This window comes from Phycodurus eques, chromosome 19 (genome assembly GCF_024500275.1).
Source record: "Phycodurus eques isolate BA_2022a chromosome 19, UOR_Pequ_1.1, whole genome shotgun sequence".
NCBI lineage: Eukaryota > Metazoa > Chordata > Actinopteri > Syngnathiformes > Syngnathidae > Phycodurus > Phycodurus eques.
Window position 1 is genome coordinate 10,264,159 of NC_084543.1, and position 12,343 is coordinate 10,276,501.

Here is a 12,343-nt window from a genome sequence, read left to right on the forward strand (position 1 = left end):
AGTCAGCCTTTATGAAGATAATGCTCAGTTTTTCCACTTTTCCGTTTTTCCACTTTTTCCGCAATAACACTGTTCCATAAAGACCTTTAAAGGGGACGTGATGCAAAATAGAATTGTTTTTTAATGTCTCGTATACAAAAAGTTGGATGTCTGAGGTGACTGCCCAGCCATCAAATGTGAAATTAAACCAAATTGTCAGTGAACCTTTGTGAATTCTGAGAACCGTGACATCTCAACTGCAGTGTTTGAACAGATTAGCGGGGGGGGGGGGAAAAAAAAACAAAAAACTGTTCATTTCTGATTTAAAAAAAAAAAAAAAAAAAAAAAAGACACTAGCACATACTTGAATGTCTGGCTAAGCTGTCAATGTGAAAGAACAATTACCACTTTGTTCTTTCACGTTGTCAGGCACCAAACAGCGACACTAATTGACGGAATTCGGCAGCTTGGTGATGAAGCGCTGCCTCCATGAGTGAAAAAGCAATAAAATCTTTACGGACTTTTACTTTTTGGGGGGGGTTACAGTTAAATCTGCCAGTGGTGGCAAGTAGTCTGGATGCAGAGGGGTGAATATATCCTGCACTGGAGGGAGTCTCACAGTTTTTACAGGTCTCCAATAATGCCACAAAAAGCTTGATTTGCCTGGGTTCAGTTCCCACTCAGTGACCGTGTCAATGTGAATGGTTGCCTGTCTCTACTGTACATGTGCCCTACAACTCACTAGCAACCAGTCCAGAGCCCTAACTCATCTGGAATAAAAATAAATAAATAAATAAAGCTATAGCAAATGAATGAATGCATGGATGGATGTCTCCTGTAAGACCTCACTAAATAGGACCAGCAGGAGAGGGTGATATGAGCGCAATATTACATCAGAATATTTGCCATTTTTTAAAAGAAAATTTTACTATTTAGGATAAGACCATTTTGGAAAATCTATTCTAAAAAATGTTTTAAGGATAGCAGAAACCCTGACAACTGCTCTAATCAAACGACTCCCTATGAAGACGGAAGCCCTGCCCAAAATACAGACAAGCAGGAGTGTAAATAATGCATGCCTGAACAGGACGCAGTTTAGAGTAGCCAGGCAGGGGGTTGGGGAGGGCTTGCGGGGGCTCGCTCGTGCGTGCCAGCCTCGTGGCGGGAGACGACGCGCAGACAAAAGAAAACAGGAAAACAAAAATGATACAAGACGAACCCGCTCCAACGCGCACCAAAGCAAACACGCCGAAGCCAACTTGGTGTGGAATTACGCGGCGGGGGTGCCCTCACATTTCTCCACGGGGGTCTATTATACACCGGCGAGAAACTCTGGTCTAACTCAATTATCCAATTTGCTCACGTAGTGGCCAGACTGCAAGATGACGACGGCCTCCACACCAGTAGCGGCCAAACGCGTGGTGTGGGACCTACACACCAGAGATGAGAGATTCTTTCCACTCAGGAACAGAAAAGCTCTGTGGCCACGACACTTGATAGCTACGTATAACACTGGTCCTTAGGAAAGAAAGCCATGCAAAATACTAATTTTAACGCCTTTCCCTCACTTTCCAAATTTAAAAAGTCAGTGTTAATTAAAGGATATACATATATATATATAATTTTTTTTTTTTTTAAATGTCCACATTTCAGGGGAAATATTTAGGAATTTTTGAATGTTTTTTGTTTATATATATATTTTTTTATAAATTGCTGCACCTGAAAAAATAAGTAACAGTACATAACAACCCATCTGTTCTTCATTCTACAAACCTTACTATTTGAAAATATATTATATTATTCTAAGTTATTGTACCAATTTTGCTAAAATATTTTTTTACTTTACACATTTTGTATTGATTATTTTAAACGGTGGATATAAGGATTAAAGGTCCCATATTTTACCAAACTTTCGTGTCTTTGGGATGTTATATGGGCTCTATGGTGCCTCAGTAAACGTGAAACATTAATTAAAATCATCCATGCCTTCTTGAGTTCCAGATAACTTTCGGCCGAGAGGCCTGAAATCAGGTCATTCGAATTTCTCGAGCTTATCTACAACCCCAATTCCAATGAAGTTGGGACGTTGTGTTAAACAAATAGAAACAGAATACAGTGATTTGCAAATCATGTTCAACCTATATTTAATTGAATACACTACAAATACAAGATATTTAATGTTCAAACTGATAAACTTTGTTTTTAGCAAATAACGATTCACTTAAAATTTTATGACTGCATCCATCCATCCATCCATTTTCTGAGCCGCTTCTCCTCACAAGGGTCGTGGGCGTGCTGGAGCCTATCCCAGCTATCATCGGGCAGGAGGCGGTGTACACCCTGAACAGGTTGCCAGCCAATCGCAGGTCACATACAAACAAACAACCATTCGCACTCACATTCACACCTACGGACAATTTAGAGTCTCCAATTAATGCATCTTTTTGGGATGTGGGAGGAAACCGGAGTGCCCGGAGAAAACCCACGCAGGCACGGGGAGAACATGCAAACTCCACACAGGCGGGGCCGGGGATTGAACCCGGGTCCTCAGAACTGCGAGGCTGACGCTCTAACCAGTCGGTCACCGTGGCGCCTTTTTATGACTGCAACACGTTACAAAAAAGCTGGGACAGGTGGCAAAAAAGACTGCGAAAGTTGAGGAATGCTTATCAAACACCTGTTTGGAACATCCCACAGGTGAACAGGCTAATTGGGAACAGGTGGGTGCCTTTTTTGTTTGGGGGGGGGGGGGTTACAGTTAAATCTGCCAGTGGTGGCAAGTAGTCTGGATGCAGAGGGGTGAATATTTCCTGCACTGGAGGGAGTCTCACAGTTTCTACAGGTCTCCAGTAATGCCACAAAAAGTAGCTTGATTTGTTTCTAGTTGCTTCTTTGAAATAAAACAGCCAAGAGAAGTTGTAAAAGTTGCTAAATATTGCAACAAATTCTCTCTGAGTTACAACACTGAGTAGCTCATCCCATTGTCACAATGCCTTCGCGGTGCCACTGGTAACAAGAGAACCGTTCTGAACCAGACTGTGATTTCTGTCACTCTATCCTTTGTGTGCTGTGTTTGGTGGAAGAATCTTCTATAGCCTTTATTAAGACACCTGGGAACTATTTTCAATTGTGGGGGGAAAAAAAGTAAAATGTCTCAATGAGTGACTGACTGTGTGAAATCGTTTCTAAAGTTTCTGTTTGGAACATCCCACAGGTGAACAGGCTAATTGGGAACAGGTGGGTGCCATGATTGGGTATAAAAGGAGCTTCCCTGAATTGCTCAGTCATTCACAAGCAAAGATGGGGCGAGGTTCACCTCTTTGTGAACAAGTGCGTGAGAAAATAGTCGAACAGTTTAAGGACAATGTTCCTCAACGTACAATCGCAAGGAATTTAGGGATTTCATCATCTATGGTCCATAATATCATCAAAAGGTTCAGAGAATCTGGAGAAATCACTGAATGTAAAATGTGTGGCGCATTATGAAGTGTAAAGGCCGAAAACCAGCATTGAATGCCCGTGACCTTCGATCCCTCAGGCGGCACTGCATCAAAAACCGACATCAATGTGTAAAGGATATCACCACATAGGCTCAGGAGCACTTCAGAAACACTTCAGAAAACCAATGTCAGTAAATACAGTTCTGCGCTACATCCATAAGTGCAACTTGAAACTCTACTATGCAAAGCAAAAGCCATTTATCAATAACACCCAGAAACGCCGCCGGCTTCTCTGGGCCCGAGCTCATCTAAGATGAACTGAGGCAAAGTGGAAAAGTGTTCTGTGGTCCGACGAGTCCACATTTCAAATTTTTTTCAGAAATTGTCGACGTCGTGTCCTCCGGGCGAAAGAGAGCTGTTTTTTTTAAACAAAATTTACACGTTTATACTAAGTCCACGTTAGTCACTCTTTGGAGGTCTAATTAGCCAAAATATCAGCCCTCTAAGACAATGTAAAGGCATTAATTTAGGAAACTCAAACTTTATTATTTTTAAATTCTACTTTTTTTATTGCTGCAAAGATTTGACTTTTAAGGATTCACAGACAAAAAGTAAGCCTCGTATTAACACATCCTCATATGGGAAATAGTCTTAAGTTCAAGGCCAGAATGACCATTGTTAAAAAAAATAAAAAATAAATAAATAAATAAATTAAAAAAAAAAAAAAAAAAAAAAAAAAAAAGGTGGGTGTAGTTGTTGGACTGCTGTGTCAAAACCAGCGAATAATTAGCGGCTCAGAGCCACGACTCAGCAATGCGGGGTTGAGGTCACTCATTACACAAACACATTTAAAGTCATGGTACTGCGTCAACACAGCAGCAGCTGGCGGGAGCTTCGTGGTCAATACTATGAGACTTTCCTTTGATCTTTGTGAAGAACAAAATTGCATTTGAAAAATCTGAAACCAAGAACAATTTTGTCAAAAATATGCTAAATCGCCAAAACCATGCTATCCGGAAGGAACATTCCTTTGCTCTTTGTCGAGTTGTCAGTCATTTTGCCTCTGCTGTTCTGGGCGCTCAGTTTGGTTATCTTGTGAGTAATTGCCATAGGGTTCAGTGGATGCTCTGAGGATTAGCATTTCATTTGGAAGTGCTGCTTTAACATTCCTGCTTTACTGAAGCCATAAACTCACAAATATTGAGACACAACGGCTTTGAGCCAGCTTCCGGAAGAATAGAAAAGTATGGTTCATCTATTTATTTTCAAAAACTCTCTTTTCAATGACGTCACTGATCAGAAGTGCAAATTAACACATTATAGCTGACAACCACGTTTACTCCATGCTGCCGTCTTGTATGTTTTAATCCCACAGCTAGTTTGTTTTTAGCCCTGTCGCGTGTCTTTTCACGTATTTCAGGTTATGATGCACGTGCAGGTGAAATTTCGAGTCCACACCCTGAACCATCCAATCACAAATCTAATAGCATATGCCTGAGATTTGTGATTGATGTGGTTAAAAAAAAGAAGAAAAAAAAGTCTGAAAATATATATATATTTTTTAAATCAAAAAATATCTATAGAATGTAAGTTATTTATTGAACTGTAGCGTCACTTTAAGAAAGACAACGAACAGTTAATATAATGTAAGCATAATAATCACATCAAAATAGCTGTCCCCACGTTGTCGCTTGGTGGAAATTCAGCCTATGCAAATCATCGATGCGGGCAGCAGCCAGGTTGTTTATCGATTAACAGGAAGTAGGTGCGATGTCGGCGCGCGGAACTTTTGCTAACAAGTCAACAAAGAGCTAAAAAGTCAGAAATGCTCCTAAAAAAGGGAAACTGCTAAAGATAGTGTTAGGAAGCACTTGTCATAGATGAGCGGAAAGATCTGTGCTGTGCTTCACGCATTGTGTAACTATCATTGGTTCTGTGCGTCAAGCAATGCAAATAAGGTAGGCTAGGTGGCTAGCGTGAGCAAGGCAATAAAATATATATATATATATTTTTTTTAAATTATAATCATAAAATGATCAAAAGAAAGGCACAGCAAATTGGCAAACAGAGCAATTAATCTTTCAAATGACAATTGGGTGGGGCGGGGGGATCTATAAAGACAACACAAAAGACATTTTCACTCATGGAGGCTGAAGTAGATATACACGACACAGTGTGTATGGACACATGGACAAGACACCAAAACACAATTACATCCCCCAATCAATCAAGTACTGCATGTGCCGCTTATAAGAACCTAATGCTGTTAATGCTAATCTGTGATCTAGGCATTCAACACAACTCATTGCAGTTCTTTGATTTCTATTTGTATTATTTCTTTAGGGTGAAACACATCAAGAGGCCAATCGCTCTTTACGTAGGGCTGAGCGATGAATCAATTGCATCAATGAATTCAAGTTTATTGGTCAGGACGATTAGTTTTTTTTGTTTTTAGCGGCTTTCGTAGCTCAAAACACATTTCCGCTGTTTGTGTTTTGACAAAAGGGAGATTTTGTAAGACGAAGCACCTATTTTCTGTTATTTGTAAAGAAAAAATATTTAAATCTATTCTGTGAAAGTTGATGCAAGTTAATGCTGGGGAAAAAACTTACAGCTTATTCGGCATCAGGAGAAATCACAATCCCAGAGAGCAGAAATACAAAAAGCCAAACTTATTGAGTGTCATTTGCTTTTTCTATAAGCGAGGGTTTAAAAAAATAAAAAAATAAATAAATAAATTGTGAAAAAACAAAACAAATTTTGATCTTAAAGCCATATCGCCCAACCCTATCTCTACGATATGTAAACCATAGGCTTGTTGCATTAATACAAGCTCACCTGGTTAATGGAATTGGCGGCACTGGAGGCGAGTCCCGTACCCAGACACACCCCCAAGAAGATGGCAGGATCAAAGGGCACCGGCGCCATAGCATAACCGGCCGCCGCCGTCGTGACCACGAGCGCTGAAACGGACAGGAAATGGATGTTGCACACGAACATTTTGAAGCGTTCAGACGTTTGTGCTCGCTTACCCGTGAGTTTGATTTTGGCGAGTCGGGCGTAGACGTCGGGAAGGTCAGCCGCTTCCACCTTCAGCTGCTTCCACTGTCGGTCCAGACGCGCCTCGCGGGCCTCCTCCGTCTCCACCTGTACATGCGGCGTCTCGTCCGACACAGTCACAGTGTTGGGTGTTTCCTGCACCACTACCGAGGTGGATACTTCCCCCGCCACAGGATCGACGGTCGGTATTCTTTGGACCTGCCTCTCATCGCCGTCGCTCTCGTCCACGTCGGCGACCACTGCCGCCTGCTTGGGAACGGCGCGCTGGTGAAGCTCACCCAGATTCTTTGACACATACTGACAGGAAAGCGGAAGAAAAAGCAATTATTGTGAAAATATAGCCTACTTTATAGCATATAAATGTATATAAAAATACATAAGGTAAATCAATTAAAACAGCAATACATAAACAAAACAACAAAATAAGAAGAATGTCTTAAACTTCTTAACGTTATATAGTACTTTCACAACAGCCACAGCTGTAACAAAGCGCTGTAAAGAAAACAAATTGAAAAAAATAAAAGATAACAGTTATGCACTGAAATGAAAACTCTTGGCTGAAACAGAATCCCAAAAGTGAGCAAAACAAGGCCGAAAACCATGACACAGAAAGAAATGACTATGCCAAATATTAGTAAAATTGCAGTTATGGATATGACTGCAGAGCGGCCAGCCTCGAGAAATTAAATTCCTGAAAGAAAAAAAATTTCTGAATTTTTAAATAAGAACATTAGTTATTGCAGTGTATTATGCAATATGATAAAAATAATTGTGTATACTGTTCAATTGCACAACATAATCATTCCTCTTAAATTATAATCGTTAATTGTGGCTTCTATATTTGTCATTTTAATGTATTTATTGCATCAACCATGTAATAGCAGATGAGTTGCAGCACAATGTCTTCTCTTGCATGCTATTTTTGTATTTCCTGTTTCCAATATTGCTGCTGAAACGATGCAAATTTCCCCACTGTAGGGAAGTTATAAGATAAATATTATATTTATGCACTTTTAAACTTACAATCCCCCTTTTCTCATGTGACATGGCAAAGACGTACTAATTCATTTATGGTTTCCGGTTCTGATCCTGTGTATTATTAGTCATTAGTTAGTTACTGTGTACTATTTTATCTCCAGACACTTCCTAATTTGCCTGCTATTTCCCTCTGGAAAGTTAGTTACCCTCCGCTATAATGCAGTTCCTGCCAGCTCTATGTGACAAGTACAGTGGGAAAATGGCTGTCCAACAACGTTCACCATCCAACCTGACAGAACTGGAGAGGATCTGCAATGAGGAATGGCAGAGACTCCCCAAATCCAGGCATGAAAAACTTCTTTCATCATTCCCAAAGATTCATGGCTGTATTAGCTCAAAAGGGTGCTTCTACTAAATACTGAGCAAAGGGCCTGAATACTGCTGTGTGATATTTCAGTTTCTAATTTTTTTTTTTAAATAAATCTGCAGTTTCAACAATTCTGTTTTTTTCTGCCAATATGGAGTGCTGTGTGTATATTGTTGAGGGAAATTTTGACCTTAAATGGTTTTAGCAAATGGCTGCAATATAACAAAGAGTGAACAATTTACAGGGGTCTGAATACTTTCCATACCCAATGTACAACCCCAATTCCAATAAAGTTGGGACATTGTATTAAACAAAAATAAAAACAGAATACAATGATTTTCAAATCATGTTCAACCTATATTTAATTGAATACACTACAAAGATAAGATATTTAATGTTCAAACAGATAAACTTGATTGTTTTTAGCAAATAATCATTAAGTTAGAATTTTATGGCTGCAACATGTTCCAAAAAAGCTCGGACAGAGTCATGTTTACCACTGTGTCACATCACCTTTTCTTTTAACAACATTCAATAAACCTTTGGGAACTGAGGACACTAATTGTTGAAGCTTTGTAGGTGGAATTCTTTCCCATTCTTGGTTGATGTACAGCTTCAGCTGTTCAACAGTCCAGGGTCTCCTTTGCCGTATTTTACGCTTCATAATGCGCCACACATTTTCAATGGGAGACAGGTCTGGACTGCAGGCAGGCCAGTCTCGTACCTGCACTCTTTTACTACAAAGCCACGCTGTTGTAACACATCCAGAATTTGGTTTGGCATTGTCTTGCTGAAATAAGCAGGGTGTCCATGAAAAAGACATTGCTTGGATGGCAGCTTACGTTTCTCCAAAACCTGTATGTACCTTTCAGCATTAATGGTGCCTTCACAGATGTAACCATTGGCACTAACACAGCCCCATACCATCACAGATGCTGGCTTTTAAACTTTGCGTCCATAACAGTCCGGATGGTTATTTTCTTCTTTGGCCCGGAGGACACGACGTCCACAATTTCCAAAAACAATTTGAAATGTGAACTCGTCGGACCACAGAACACTTTGCATCAGTCCATCTTAGATGAGCTCGGGCCCAGAGAAGCCGGCGGCGTTTCTGGGTGTTGTTGATAAATGGCTTTTGCTTTGCATAGTAGAGTTTCAAGTTGCACTTACAGATGTAGCGCCGAACTGTATTTACTGACATTGGTTTTCTGAAGTGTTCCTGGGCCCATGTGGTGATATCCTTTACACATCGATGTTGGTTTTTGATGCAGTGCCGCCTGAGGGATCAAGGTCACGAGCATTCAATGTTGGTTTTCGACCTTGCCGCTTACATGTAGTGATTTCTCCAGATTCTCTGAAACTTTTGATTATATTATGGACCGTAGATGATGAAATCCCGAAATTCCTTGCAATTGTACGTTGAGGAACATTGTCCTTAAAGTGTTCGACTATTTTCTCACGCACTTGTTCACAAAGAGGTGAACCTCGCCCCATCTTTGCTTGTGAATGACTGAGCAATTCAGGGAGGCTCCTTTTATACCCAATCATGGCACCCACCTGTTCCCAATTAGCCTGTTCACCTGTGGGATCTTCCAAACAGGTGTTTGATGAGCAATCCTCAACTTTCTCAGTCTTTTGTGCCACCTGTCCCAGCTTTTTTAGAACGTGTTGCAGCCATAAAATTCTAAGTTAATGATTATTTGCTCAAAACAGTTTATCAGTTTGAACATTAAATATATTGTCTTTGTAGTGTATTAAATTAAATATAGGTCAAACATGATTTGCAAATAATTGTATTCTGTTTTTATTTATGTTTAAGACAACGTCCCAACTTCATTAGAATTGGGGTTGTATACGCTGCCATGGAGGCGATTATTAGTGCTGCGTTGACACCGAACGTGCACTTTTTAAAAATATATATAAAAGAGCTACTAAGCCTTGTTTAAGAAAATGTTAGATTAACAAATACACATATTGTATAAAACGTAAAATAAATTACATATATAAGGTGACAAAGTAGTCCAGAGATGGCGAGCCTCGGGAAAGAGTTACCTGGCGTTTGAGGAAGTTGAGGTGCTGATAGGTAATCCAGTGTGTCGGATCTCTCCCTTGTAGCAGAAAGAGGCCACGGGCCATCTGCTTGCATCGGGGACCACATCCCACCAGTTTCTGCTTAATGCTCACACCGAACAAACCTACAACACACAAACCAGGACAATATGTAGTCCTGATACTAGGGCTGACCGATTTAATCGATAAAGTTTAGACTTTGTTTTTAAGGGTGATTCTTCTGCGGCTTTTGTAGTACATCTCCACACTGCCCTGCTTACATTAACAAAGCTACAAACAGAGAGAAGCTATCTCCCAAAAGCCCAGTGTTGCCAAATTAGCAATTTGGTTGCTAAACTTTTCCGACCGCTGTAACGACTATTTTTTTTTTTTAAAGTGACTAAAATGTGGCTAAAAAACAAACAAGATAAGCAGAACCATTTTCTCATTATTTTCCATATGACAAGAGTGCGGTGGAAGACAGTCAGTCAACTGCGATGACATGGCACCCATCTATACGCTGCAAACGCAGTGCGCTATCCACGTTGGACAGTTTTGACCCGAGGTATGTGCTTCTAAGTCGCACACATTTTGCAAGGTTCTCTTGCCTCACCTGTGCAACACATGAGAGAAAACCAGTTGAGAGCTGGAGGGGGCGCAGTGATGCTCTTCGATCCATGCAGTTTGACGACTTTTTGAACATTTAAAGGGTTTATTTATTTATGATTGCATTTACATATTTTTTGTGACAAAAAGGAATTTTATTTCCAAAAGGAAAAACTTATTTTCACATTATCCATAAAGAAAACCAATGTATTTACATTATACATCTGTAGAGGTTGATGCAAGTTAATGAAAATACATTTATGGGGGGGGAATGGCATCACGAGAACTAAAGAAAATCCCAGAAGGGAAAAAACAAGATAAAAAAAATTTGTTTTGAAAATTGTTCTGAACAATGTCAATAAAATATAATTAGCTCTTTAAACAAAGGGAAGGTTTTTTTGTGTGGGTGTGAATTTTTTTTTATTTTTCCATCCATCCATTTTCTATGCCGCTTATCCTCACTAGTGTCACAGACGTGCTGGAGCCTATCCTGGCTGACTCTGGGCAAGAGCCGGGTACACCCGAACATATAAACAAACAAGCATTCCCAGTCACATTCCCACCTATGGGCAATTTAGAGCCTTCATTTAACCTACCATGTATGTTTTTCGGATGTGGGAGGAAACCGGAGTACCCAGAGAAAACCCGCACAGGGAGAACATGCCAACTCCACACAGGCGAGGCCGGATTTGAATCAGGCAGATGTGCTAACCGCTGCCAAAATGAATGAATGAAAAGAAAATATATATTTTTTCAGTCGTATTCACTGCCAACGTAGAATAAATTATCCCACTACTGACAACACTTCTCGGCGGCAGTAGCTCATGTGTTAGGACATGGGCTTTGGAACTGAAGGGTCACAGTTTGAGTCCCATTGCAATCAAATGTAAAATAGCAACTAGCTGTGGAAGAGATACTTGTCTGCTTCCTGGTACTGAACCCAACCCCCAGCTCAAGAGGCACAAATGTGTTTGCTTTTATTCTGACATCTCTCCTTGCAAGCCTGCCTGCATATTAGTATGCGCACTAGTATGAACAGCAGAGTGAGAGTTGAATTTCCGTTTGAATATAATACGGACACACTTAGCTGAAGAACCGTAGATAAGCCAACATTAGCTTGCTGGTATTTATTAATTATAAAATGCACCAAAACACTGTCACTGTAACAGATCAGCTTATATCGAATAAATACCAGTCCGTGAAGAAGCGGATGACCTCATTACAAAGGTCAAGTCACAGACGATCAAAACATGCTTCATTGGGTAACTGTACACGCCTAGCTTAGCTACCTAGCTGTCGTCGTCGCGCTCGTTGATTTTAACCGTACGCGAGTTTAAAACGACAACAACGAGGAGCAACATGCATCCGTGCAGTCCGCATTTGAGATTCGTTACCTGTTAGACGACTACATTGCGTTTTGTACATGTTCTTTGATGAAAAAAGCCGGCTTCTTTCTTGGTCTCCTTCACATGCAGTGAGCCGCCATTTTGACCTTTGGATGTGGCGGTGACAAGAACTTCCGGGGCACACGACGTGACACGACCAAAAATAAAAGAATATATTAATTTAAAACATGAAAAAAGTTAAATACAATGCTATTTTGTTTTTAATGATTTATAAAATAAAATAAAATAGTTTTGAAGCCCCCACTTTGACATTATTCTGTTATATGTTAACGCCTGCTGAGGGAAGACAAAGGCATGCAGACTTTTTTGCCTTTTGTCCATGAGGTGCACGTCAACAACAGATGGGCGACATGGAGTGGAAAAGCTTTAACAATGGAAAGTTTGTGAGGTCACTTTCACCCGAGAGGCCTTTTACAATTATCCAACCTCCCGGTGGTGGTCTCAGCGTGGTGCCCCCC

The 12,343-nt window shown here is 40.4% G+C and overlaps 1 protein-coding gene across 1 annotated transcript in view; it reads right to left on the reverse strand.

The window, feature by feature from the left end:
• Window positions 1–11,973, reverse strand: part of LOC133417803 (protoheme IX farnesyltransferase, mitochondrial) — a 29,045-nt gene extending 17,072 nt beyond the window's left edge. Inside the window, exons 1-4 of the mRNA XM_061705925.1 lie at window positions 11,874–11,973; window positions 9,877–10,019; window positions 6,452–6,776; window positions 6,258–6,382 (exon numbers count right to left, since the gene is read on the reverse strand). Of these exons, the coding sequence (XP_061561909.1) occupies window positions 6,258–6,382; window positions 6,452–6,776; window positions 9,877–10,019; window positions 11,874–11,904 (624 nt within the window). The 5' untranslated portion in view covers window positions 11,905–11,973. The remainder of the gene's footprint in view (window positions 1–6,257; window positions 6,383–6,451; window positions 6,777–9,876; window positions 10,020–11,873) is intronic.
• Between the last annotated feature and the right edge of the window lie 370 nt (window positions 11,974–12,343).